The sequence below is a fragment of the Oncorhynchus keta genome, chromosome 2 (assembly GCF_023373465.1).
Source record: "Oncorhynchus keta strain PuntledgeMale-10-30-2019 chromosome 2, Oket_V2, whole genome shotgun sequence".
Lineage (NCBI taxonomy): Eukaryota > Metazoa > Chordata > Actinopteri > Salmoniformes > Salmonidae > Oncorhynchus > Oncorhynchus keta.
Genome location: NC_068422.1, coordinates 50,441,099 through 50,453,212, shown reverse-complemented (window position 1 = coordinate 50,453,212; position 12,114 = coordinate 50,441,099). Strand labels below are relative to the sequence as shown.

Genomic DNA, 12,114 nt, shown 5'->3' with positions numbered 1-12,114 from the left:
TCAACTTACATATTTGACACACTTTGACATACATGACTACATTGTGCACGTTCATTTACACAGTAATTGTTATTAAATAATCCCTTGTTCCCTCTCTCTCCTCTCATCCATGGCTTAGTAGATGACACCTCATCAATACATCCAAGAGTCATCTCTAACAAACGTTCCATCCAGAGGTGTGTGTGTGTGTGTGTGTGTGTGTGTGTGTGTGTGTGTGTGTGTGTGTGTGTGTGTGTGTGTGTGTGTGTGTGTGTGTGTGTGTGTGTGTGTGTGTGTGTGTGTGTGTGTGTGTGTGTGTGTGTGTGTGTGTGTGTGTGCCGACAGGAGGCTAGCATGTTTTTGAAAGTAGCCTGTGCTTATTACAGACATATACATTACTGTCAACATCGACTGGAGGAACAGGTTACAGCATGGTGTTTGTTTCGTTGTCAAACCCCCACAGATATCAGCAGTTATGTCAGATTGTGTTCCCTGTCATATTGTATGCCCACCTGTAGTGTGTCAACCAAGGACAGGCTAAGTCGGCATGTCATGCCGTGGTGTTCCCTGGTGTTGTGTACTGCTGAGAAAGCCATCATATTAATGAGATGTCTAGTGCTGGGACTCTAGTAAACAAACAACACAGACATGACTCACAAACATATAGAGGGGGAAGTAGAAAGGCATTGATATGAGAGAGAGAGAGAGACACACTATTTAGACTTTTTGTCTTTCTTTAATGATATATCCTCATTTAATTTGATTAAAACCGACCCACCGACCCACCCCCCCCTTTAAAATCAAATAGCCTCTGCGCTGCATACTCACCTTGCACTCTACCCCACGACATAAAACAATGCCACACATCACAATAACCAAAACCTCACCACTTGTCACGTTCTGACCTTAGTTCTTTTGTTATGTCTTTGTTTTAGTATGGTCAGGGCGTGAGTTGGGTGGGTTGTCTATGTTAGTTTTTCTATGATTTGCTATTTCTGTGTTTGGCCTGGTATGGTTCTCAATCAGAGGCAGCTGTCAATCGTTGTCCCTGATTGAGAACCATATTTAGGTAGCCTGTTTTCTATTGTGTTTCAGTAGTGATTGTTATCTGTTGTGTGTCTGCACCAGCCAGAACTGTTTTCGGTTGTTTCTCTTTGTTATTTTTTGTTATTTCTGTGTTCATTTTATTAAATATGGACACATACCATGCTGCACCTTGGTCCTCACCTTCTTCCACCAACAACGGCCGTTACACCACTTCTACATCATTTTATAGAACTCAAATTCCACCCGAATGTGTGCAGAGACCATCACATGAAATAATAATAAAGGGTCTGTTATCCCTGCAACTTTGACCCTGTTCCTCCTTGTTAGCTAAAAATCCAACTCCGCCTGAGCAAACAGAAAATTCAGCAACACACATTTGGCCTTTTCCTTCTTCGAATACCTTCGAATATTATAAACATCCCAACAGTAAATTCCACCTGCAACCTCGCACACAGACATTCCAACAGAGACAGTAATGGCATTAACCTGACGCACAGTTTCACTCATGGCACAGAAAGGACACCCCTGTCCGAGTCCCGGGTCGACCCGTGCCAACCAGCTGTTAGGGCTCCATGTAGAACCCTCCACTGAAGGTCCGCTGACCTCTTTGATACTAAGAGTTCATAGAACCCCCTCTATTTAAAACTCACCTTACTCTCCACCCCACATACCCCCTGACACTGATGTGCCTTCACTCCTGTTAAGCTCCTAATGTTCCTCACCTTAACACAGAGGTTGTAGAGGGCTTTACCTCCAACCCCGGGGCGGCAAGGGTAGCCTAGTGGTTAGAGCGTTGTACTAGTAACCGAAAGGTTGCAAGTTCAAATCCCCGAGCTGACATGGTACAAATCTGTCGTTCTGCCCCTGAACAGGCAGTTAACTCACTGTTCCTAGGCCGTCATTGAAAATAAGAATTTGTTCTTAACTGACTTGCCTAGTAAAATAAAAAAATTAAAAAATAAAATTCCCCGAGGCCCAGAGTGTTAAATTCTAACAAGTCCTCCAGACTCCCTTGCCAGTCCCCAGTCTCTGCTGTCACCTGCAGTGGCAGAAACATTGGCTGTGCAACATCTTGGCTGCTCAAATACCACTCTCCCCCTTACTGGCTCAGACAGTGCCTCCTGGACCTCCCCAGGAATCTTTCCAGCAGCCTAAGAGATGTTAGTCCTGCTTGTTGTTCCAGGACTTCCGGGGTTTTCCACCCCTCCCCCAGCAGCCACAGGTCACCCAGCCTTAGTAAACCCGATGCCATCAGTCACCTCTGTAGGGTGGCCAACTGAACCGATCTCAAAAGGATGGCTGGGTTGTGGAAGATAGGCTCCTCCCACACCCACAGCCCAGGCTCCACACCCTCTTCTTGTTTGGGCCTTAGCAGCTGCTAGGCCCTCAGCACCACAGAGTAAAAGTCAGAGAGACCTGCTGTACTCCGCCTCTCCAGCTTCATGAGGAACAGCTGCCGGTCCAACCCTATTCCGCCAGCTCTCCTCAGCAGCGCACATGCTGGTTCCCTCCAGGCGACATAAGTATGGTACAGCAGTCTCTGTGCCGCATTTAGTCTGAAAGCAGCCACCGTGCTCTCCAGTTCCACCAGGTACTGTCCTCCTTCATGGAAGAACATGTGCCGCCCTCAGCCAGTGATGGACCAGTGATGGACCAACCAGAAAAAAAATCCACCAGCTTGCGTTGCAGGTCTACGAGCAGACCAGCGGGGTGGTTGAGGACAGACAGTTTATGCCACAGGGAGGATGCCACCAGGTTGTTGATTATCAGCACCCTCCCTCTATATGAAACTTGGGACAGGAGTCACCTCCACCTGGCCAGTCTTGACACCACTGCCTGTGACAGCCTCTCCCAGTTCTTCCTGACCTACCTCTCAGAGCCCAGGTACACCCCCAAAATGTTAAGACCTTTACAACCTCACTGTAAACCCCCTGGAAGACACACCTAACAGAGCTTACCCCAGTTCACCTTAGCTGACGAAGCTCCCTCATACACCTTCAGACTAGTCTCTAGTGCCTGTGTGTCCTGCCCATCCCTGACCATCACAGAGATATCATCTGCATATGCCGACACTGCTATGCCTGTCAACACACCCATGCCTGTCCAGCACACTCCCCGCAGTCTCTAGCGTAGCAGGCCTAAAAAAGGCTCAAGGGCTAGTTTATTTAACTGTGCCGATAGAGGGCATTTATTTTTTTTTATTTTACCTTTATTTAACCAGGCAAGTCAGTTAAGAACATATTCTTATTTTCAATGACGGCCTGGGAACAGTGGGTTAACTGCCTGTTCAGGGGCAGAACGACAGATTTGTCGCCCCACCACAGCTGTAGACAATGCATACCCTTGGGTCCAACGATCGGTTTTCTAAACCAAAGAAGAAGGAGCTGGGAGCATCCATCTCCTGAAACATCCTGAAACAAACCTAGTTCTTACAAGTGCTCCCATTGCTTTAACCTGGAAAAAACTACCCAGGTCCCTACGTAATTCAGCGAAGTTAGCCTGGAGGCATCTGAGGATGAGAGAGCTGTATACTGTTGACAGAAAATACCAATTTGGACTACACCACCATCTGTAGCATGACTGGACCCAGTCTCAGCTACACATTTATAGCATGATTAGACACAGCCTCTGCTGCCTGCGTCTCATGGCCCCCTGCACGTTGACCTCAATTTACCCCACTGGCGCTTGTACCCTCACCTTGTCCACGGCCTATATGTGGGCATGCAAAGCTCTTAACCTGTTACTCCTACCCCCTACTTTTCGAACATTCTGTTAAAAATTGCGCAACATTTCAGCGCCCTGCTGCTCATGCCAGGAATATAGTATATGCATATGATTAGTATGTGTGGATAGAAAACACTCAGATGTTTATAAAACTGGTTAAATCACGGCTGTGACTATAACAGAACGTGCGTTTCATCGAAAAGCGCAGGAAAATCTGATCACTGAAAATGGAAATATATATCCATCCGCCACTTCAACCCATTGATAAAGGCGAACCACAATAAATGGGGCTGAGGTTGCAATACCTACAGCTTCCACACGATGTCAACAGTCTTGTCATTTGCCTAGGCTTTGTTTCTTGGTCAAACGAAGAAGAGACAAGCCATTTTTTCAAGTCTCCGACCGGATATTTTGGTTGAGATTTACCCGGACATTATTTCCAGACGGACAGCTAAAGAATATACTTCGCCTCGTGATCAATTTGATCGCTTATTAAGGTTTAATAATACCTAAAGTTGCATTACAAAAGTATTTCGAAGTGTTTTGTGAAAGTTTATCGTCGACTTTTTTCATTTTAAAAAATGACGTTACGTTATAAGACGCTATTTTTTCCCGTTTATCACACAGTCTTCATAGATCGATATCTAGGCTATATATGGACCGATTTAATCGGAAAAAAGACCCAATAGTGATTATGGGACATCTAGGAGTGCCAACGAAGATGATCAAAGGTAATGAATGTTTTATATTTTATTTGTGCGGTTTGTGTAGCGACGACTATGCTAATTATTTTGTTTACGTCCCCTGCGGGTCTTTTGGGGTGTTACATGCTATCAGATAATAGCTTCTCATGCTTTCGCCGAAAAGCATTTTAAAAATCTGACTTGTTACCTGGATTCACAACGAGTGTAGCTTTAATTCAATACCCTGCATGTGTATTTTAATGAACGTTTGAGTTTTAACTAGTACTATTAGCATTTAGCGTAGCGCATTTGCATTTCCAGATGTCTAGATGGGACGCCTGCGTGTCAGGTAGGAGCAAGAGGCCCCAAATCCTCACACTCAAAACACCGTAGACTATCTGTGCTGGCAAACCTGCGTGTTTAACGGCATCAGTCTGAACACCTGCCGACAGTACACGAAAATCGAACATAAGCAAACTTACGAAAACAACTCAGCTCTTTCCTGATTTGATCGTCCGTAAAAAACGGTGGCAGATTCGCAAATACAACCCTTGTCAAAAGAGACAAAATCGGCACCAAGACATCCCTTACAAATATTCCACTTGCAATCAGCCTGCCCACTAAATGTACTCCTTTCATGAACACAACCACAGCTTTGTTCATTCTGGATGCAGAATGCATAAATTCATACATTCAGAATGCTCCTACCTGTTCACTGACCATGAGCAGAACCTCCTCCACCTTAACCCCATTCTCAGGAACACACCTGAATCCATGCCCTAACGACAGCGTTATGGGGGAAAAAAGTACAAATAAAGAAGCAAGAAAGTAAGTAAGAACAGAGCTCTCCTCACTGCTTCTCAACTACAAACACTCCAGAGAGAGAGAGAGAGAGAGAGAGTGAGACTCTGACACTCTCTCGGCATGAGAGAGAGAACCATTTAAAACACCAAATAATGCATGCAGAGCAGAATTAGGCCGATATCAGCTAATTATAAAAATCCAGTAAAGAGACATTAAATTCTACAACCACCTAAAAGCAATTCCCAAACCTTCCATAACAAAGCCATCACCTTCAGAGAAATTAACCTGAAGAAGAGTTCCCTAAACAAGCTGGTCCTGGGGCTCTGTTCACAAACAGGGGTGTGTTTGTGTTTGTGAACAGAGCCCCAGGACCAGCGAATTAGACCCAACCAAATCATGATAAAATATATATCTAATTACTTGCACATTGGAAAGAATTAACAAAACAACAGAGCAAACTAGAATGCTTTTTGGTCCTTAACAGAGAGTACACCGTGGCAGAATACCTGACCACTGTGACTGACCCAAAATGCTTTGACTATGTACAGACTCAGTGAGCATAGCCTTGCTATTCAGAAAGGTCACAGTAGGTAGACATGGTTCCCAAGAGAAGACAGGCAATGTGCACACTGCCCACAAAATGAGGTGGAAACTGAGCTGTACTTCCTAACCTGATGCCAAATGGATGACCATATTAGAGACACATATTTCCCTCAGATTACACAGACCCACAAAGAATTTGAAAACAAATCCAATTTTGATAAACTCCCATATCTATTGGGTGAAATGCCACCGTGTGCAATCACAGCAGCAAGATGTGTGACCTGTTGCCACAAGAAAAGGCCAACCAGTGAAAAACAAACACCATTGTAAATACAACCCATATTTATGTTTATTTATTTTTCCCTGTTTACTTTAACTATTTTCACATCGTTACAGCAATGTATATAGACAAACTATGACATTTTAAATGTCTTTTTTCTTTTGGGACTTTTGTGAGTGTAATGTTTACTGTTAATTTTTTATTGTTTATTTCACTTTTGTTTATTATCTATTTCACTTGCTTTGGCAATGTAAACATATGTTTCCCATGCCTATACAGCCCATTGCATTGAATTGAGAGAGATAGAGAATGCTTTACCAGTGCTGTTACAGTTCGAAAAGTATTCAGACCACTAGAGTTTTTCCACATTTTATTACGTTACAGCCTTATTCTAAAATTGATTAAATCGTTTTCCCCCCTCATCAATCTACATACAATACCCCATAATGACAAAGGAAAAACAGGTCTTTAGACATTTTTGCACATTAATAAACTAAAATAAACTGAAATATCACATTTACAGTGCATTCGGAAAGTATTCAGACCCATTGACTTTTTCCACATTTTGTTACGTTACAGCATCATCATGAAATGGATGACATTGTTTTTTCCCCTCATCAATCTACAAACAATACCCCATAATGATCAAGCAAAAACTGTTTAAAAAAAATGAAATACCACATTTACATAAATATTCAGACCCTTTACTCAGTACTTTGTTGAAGCACCTTATTGGGTATGAAGCTACAAGCTTGGCACACCTGTATTTGGGGAGTTTGTCCTAGTCTTCTCTGCAGATCCTCTCAAGCTCTGTCAGGTTGGATGGGGAGCATCGCTTCACAGCTATGTTCAGGTCTCTCCAGAGATGTTTGATCAGGTTCAAGTCCAGGTTATCGCTGGGCCACGCAAGGACATTCAGAGACTCAAATCAAATCAAATCAAATGTATTTGTCACATACACATGGTTAGCAGATGTTAATGTGAGTGTAGCAAAATGCTTGTGCTTCTAGTTCCGACAATGCAGTAATAACCAATGAGTAATCTAACCTAACAATTTCAAAACTACTACCTTATACACACAAGTGTAAAGGGATAAAGAATATGTACATAAAGATATATGAATGAGTGATGGTACAGAGCGGCATAGGCAAGATGCAGTAGATGGTATCGAGTACAGTATATACATATGAGATGAGTAATGTAGGTTATGTAAACAAAGTGGCATAGTTTAAAGTGGCTAGTGATACATATATTACATAAAGATGCAGTAGATGATATAGGGTACAGTATATACATATACATATGAGATGAGTAATGTAGGGTATGTAACCATTATATTAAGTAGTATTGTTTAAAGTGGCTAGTGATATATTTTACATCAATTTCCATCAATTCCTATTATTAAAGTGGCTGGAGTTGAGTCAGTGTGTTGGCAGCAGCCACTCAATGTTAGTGGTGGCTGTTTAACAGTCTGATGGCCTTGAGATAGAAGCTGTTTTTCGGTCTCTCGGTCCCTGCTTTGATGCACCTGTACTGACCTCGCCTTCTGGATGATAGCGGGGTGAACAGGCAGTGGCTCGGGTGGTTGTTGTCCTTGATGATTTTTATGACCTTCCTGTGACATTGGGTGGTGTAGGTGTCCTGGAGGGCAGGTAGTTTGCCCCCGGTGATGCGTTGTGCAGACCTCACTACTCCCTGGAGAGCCTTACGGTTGTGTGCGGAGCAGTTGCCATACCAGGCGGTGATACAGCCCGACAGGATGCTCTTGATTGTGCATCTGTAGAGGTTTGTGAGTGCTTTTGGTGACAAGCCAAATTTCTTCAGCCTCCTGAGGTTGAAGAGGCGCTGCTGCGCCTTCTTCATGACGCTGTCTGTGTGGGTGGACCAATTCAGTTTGTCCATGATGTGTACGCTGAGGAACTTAAAACTTACTACCCTCTCCACTACTGTCCCATCGATGTGGATAGGGGGGTGCTCCCTCTGCTGTTTCCTGAAGTCCACAATCATCTCCTTTGTTTTGTTGATGTTGAGTGTGAGGTTATTTTCCTGACACCACACTCCGAGGGCCGTCACCTCCTCCCTGTAGGTTGGGTGGAGGTGATATGGTCCTTGACGAGTCTCTCAAAGCACTTCATGATGACGGAAGTGAGTGCTATGGGGCGGTAGTCGTTTAGCTCATTTACCTTAGCTTTCTTGGGAACAGGGAAAATGGTGGCCTTCTTGAAGCATGTGGGAACAGCAGACTGGTTTAAGGATTGATTGAATATGTCCGCAAACACACCAGCCAGCTGGTCTGCGCATGCTCTGAGGACGCGGCTGGGGATGCCGTCTGGGCCTGCAGCCTTGCGAGGGTTAACACGTTTAAATGTTTTCCTCAAGTCGGCTGCAGTGAAGGAGAGTCCACAGGTTTTGGTTGCGGGCCGTGTCAGTGGCACTGTATTGTCCTCAAAGCGGGCAAAAAAGTTATTTAGTCTGCCTGGGAGCAAGACATCCTGGCCCGTGGCGGGGCTGGTTTTCTTTTTGTAATCTGTGATTGACTGTAAACCCTACCACATACCTCTTGTGTCTGAGTCGTTGAATTGTGACTCTACTTTGTAGATTGCCTTGCGGAGGGAATAGCTACACTGTTTGTATTCGGTCATGTTTCCGGCCACCTTTACCTGGTTAAAAGCAGTGGTTCGCGCTTTCAGTTTCACGCTGCCATCAATCCACGGTTTCTGGTTTGGGAATGTTTTAATCGTTGCTATGGGAACGACATCATAAATGCACTTTCGAATGAACTCGCTCACCGAATCAGCGTATTCGTCAATGTTGTTGTTGGACGCAATGCGGAACATATCCCAATCCACGTGATCGAAGCAGTCTTGAAGCGTGGAATCAGATTGGTCGGACCAGCGTTGAACAGACCTGAGCGTGGGAGCTTCTTGTTTTAGATTCTGTCTGTAGGCAGGAAGCAACAAAATGGAGTCATGGTCAGCCTTTCCGAAGCCACTCCTGCGCTGTCTTGGTTGTGTGCTTAGTGTCGTTGTCCTGTTGGAAGGTGAAACTTCACCCCAGTCTGAGGTACTGAGTGTTCTGGAGCAGATTTTCATCAAGGATCTCTCTGTCCTTTGCTCCGTTCATCTTTTCCTCCATCCTGACTTGTCTCCCAGTCCCTGCCACTGACAAACATCCTCACAGCATGATGCTGCCACCACCTTTCTTCACTTTAGGAAGGGTGCCAAGTTTGCCCCAGACATAACATTTGGCATCCAGGCCAAGAAGTTCAATCTGGTTTAATCAGACCAGATAATCTTGTTTCTCATGGTCAGAGAGTCTTTAGGTGTCTTTTGGCAAAGTTCAAACAGGCTGTGGTGCCTTTTACTGAGGAGTGGCTTCCAACTGGCCACTCTACCATAAAGACCTGATTGGTGGAGTGCTGCAGATGTGGTTGTCCTTTTGGAAGGTTCTCCCATCTCCACAGAGGAACTTTGGAGCTCTTTCAGAGTGACCATCGTTTCTTTGGTACCCTTACCCAGATCTGTACCTCAACACAATCCTGTCTCGGAGCTCTATGGACAATTCCTTCGACCTCATGTCTTGGTTTTTGCTCTGACATACAGTGTCAACTTTGGAACCTTATATAGACAGGTGTTTGCCTTTCCAAATCATGTCCAATCAATTGAATTTACTTCACATGAATTCCAATCAAGTTGTAGAAACATCTCAATCAATGGAAACAGGATGCACCTGAACTTAATTTTCGAGTCTCATAGCAAAGGGTCTGAATACTTATTTATATTGGGTAATTATTCTTATTTTTTTATTAAAGCTTGTCTTTGCTTTGTCATTATGGGATACTGTGTGTGCATTGATGAGGATTTTTATTTGATGTAATGCATTTTAGATTAAGGCTGTAACATAACAAAAATTTGAAAAAGTCAAGAGGTATGAATACTTTCCAAAGGCACTATATATATATGTATAATATAATATAATATATTTATTATTTGCATTTTATTTTAGTTGACCAGCAATGGGATGCTTTCTGTATTCACAAAGCATGTGAGAAGAGCTCTTTGCCCTAACACTACACAGCTGATTTAAATAACTGACTCATCATCCAGCTTTGATTATTTGAATCAGCAGTGTAGTGCTAGGGCAAAAACCAAAATGTGCACCCATGTTGGGTCCCAGGATCGAGTTTGGGAAACCCTGGTCTAGGAGAGAATACAGAAATTAATAAGCTAGAGTTACACTCACAAGTGGGGAGGAGTGACCCTCTCATCTCTCTCTTTCTCTCTTATTTTCTTTCTTTAATATTTTTCTGCTCTCATCCACTCTATATTTGTTTCACTCCATTCCTCTTTCCCCCTGTCATGTAGTGAAATACTAGTCTGGTACTCTGGATCTGTCTCTACCTTCTTGTGATTGGTTCCATCTTTGTGATTCATTGTTTTGATTAAACATCAGTCTAAGCCATTAAATTTTACCAGTGCTCCTCCATATAACTGTTGCCTCCACCCACTCTTTGCTAAGATGCATCTGTTGCTGTTTCTCCTCAAGCTAATACTGAAGGGAATTTGTGTTGGTGTTTACGTAACCTAGATAATGAAATACTGCATTCATTATTTCGATAGAGGTTTACTGCATACTGCAAGAGAGTGTATTGAGACTGACAAAACGTCTAACTAGACATTTATTTAAAAAGTTAAACAGTTATTTCTGTCGTAGTGAAATAGTTATTTCTTTAAAAGCGAGATTAAATGTTGTTTCTGTAGTCATGCATGTTGTCGAGTTTGGTTCTCCCAAACATTTTCAGCCAGTTACCTTGGAAACCACATTTGGCAAATCAATGAAAGTAATATCACTGGGCATACCTCCCTCTCCTCCCTGTCTCTCTCTCTCTCTCTAACTCTCCCGCCTCCCCTTCACTCTCTCTCCCGCTGTCTCCCGCATCTACCTAACTCAGTCGTCTCTCCTTCACACACACAGCCAAAGGACTAGCAGACAGCACTCTTCCCCTGATTATTTTACTCAAACAGGGGGTGGAGGACAGGAGAGAGCAGAAAGGAAAAGAAGTAGGGAAGCGAGTAGAGGAGAAGAGTTTCACTCTTTCCCTGTGATGTTGGAGGAGGAAGGGGGGATTTTTACCTGATGGTAGTCCAGGACTGATACATTATCGGGGCTGTATGGACACCTATTTCTAGCTCTGGGGCGGGGGGGGGCGGCATCTGATCCCAGGATGGGGAGAGCGTGGAGCGAGCGCTGAGGAGAGGACAGGTTCTGGAGGAGGGATCAGAGAAATCCAACCAGCTCTCTCAACTTTTGCTGCAGGAGATTATGGGATAACAGGATTTTTTTGTGGATACTTTGCGACCACTTGGGTGTACCCACCTTGAATCTGGTTGGCCCAGCTTAGTTCTGTTGGTACAGGCAGATGTACTGCTCTGTTTGGAGAAAAAGGCAAAGGGCAAAGGATATAGGTGTAATCCGGCACAAAGGACTGGGTTTGGCTGGGCCTGGGCCTGTTTTGATTAGATCGTGTCCCCAGGATGTTGAGTCTGGATGGGTTGGAGATGATAGCTGTCCTGGTGGTGATGGGACTGTTCGTCAAAGTCCTGGAGCAGTTTGGACTCTTCGAAGTTGTAGGAGAGGAAGGTAATGGACAGGGTGTGTGTGTGGGGGGGGGGGGGGAGTGTGTTATTATTATTTCTGAAATAATTGTATTTAATCAAATTCCATACAATTTCTATTTATTTGTATTTAAATTTACTTACACTTTATTATCAGTAGAAAATATTGCAAAGTCTAGATATTAACCTTGAGTGGCTACTACAGAGAACTTGCCATTTTGGCCTATTTGGCTACCATTTTGGCTTTAGCTTTGGCTTAAGCCCACATGTTGGTTTGAGCCCCCACAAAAAGAAACAGAACAAGTTCAACTACAATCAACGTACTTTCTGCAGGTCAGATTTGACAGACTGAAAGAGAAATTTATAGATTAAGAGAGAACATACATAAACATGAATTAATTTGTCATGAAGATGAATGTCACACTAATATTTTATCTTT

At 43.6% G+C, this 12,114-nt stretch overlaps 1 protein-coding gene across 2 annotated transcripts in view; it reads left to right on the top strand.

The window, feature by feature from the left end:
- Positions 1–12,114, top strand: part of LOC118402245 (Kv channel-interacting protein 2) — an 89,228-nt gene that overhangs the window by 40,931 nt on the left and 36,183 nt on the right. Inside the window, exon 1 of one of the 2 annotated variants that reach the window (XM_035800291.2) lies at positions 11,267–11,700. The exons of the other annotated variant lie outside the window; for it this stretch is intronic. Within the exon in view, the coding sequence (XP_035656184.1) occupies positions 11,595–11,700 (106 nt within the window). The 5' untranslated portion in view covers positions 11,267–11,594. Of the gene's footprint in view, positions 1–11,266; positions 11,701–12,114 lie in introns of those variants that run through there. 2 annotated transcript variants of the gene reach the window in all.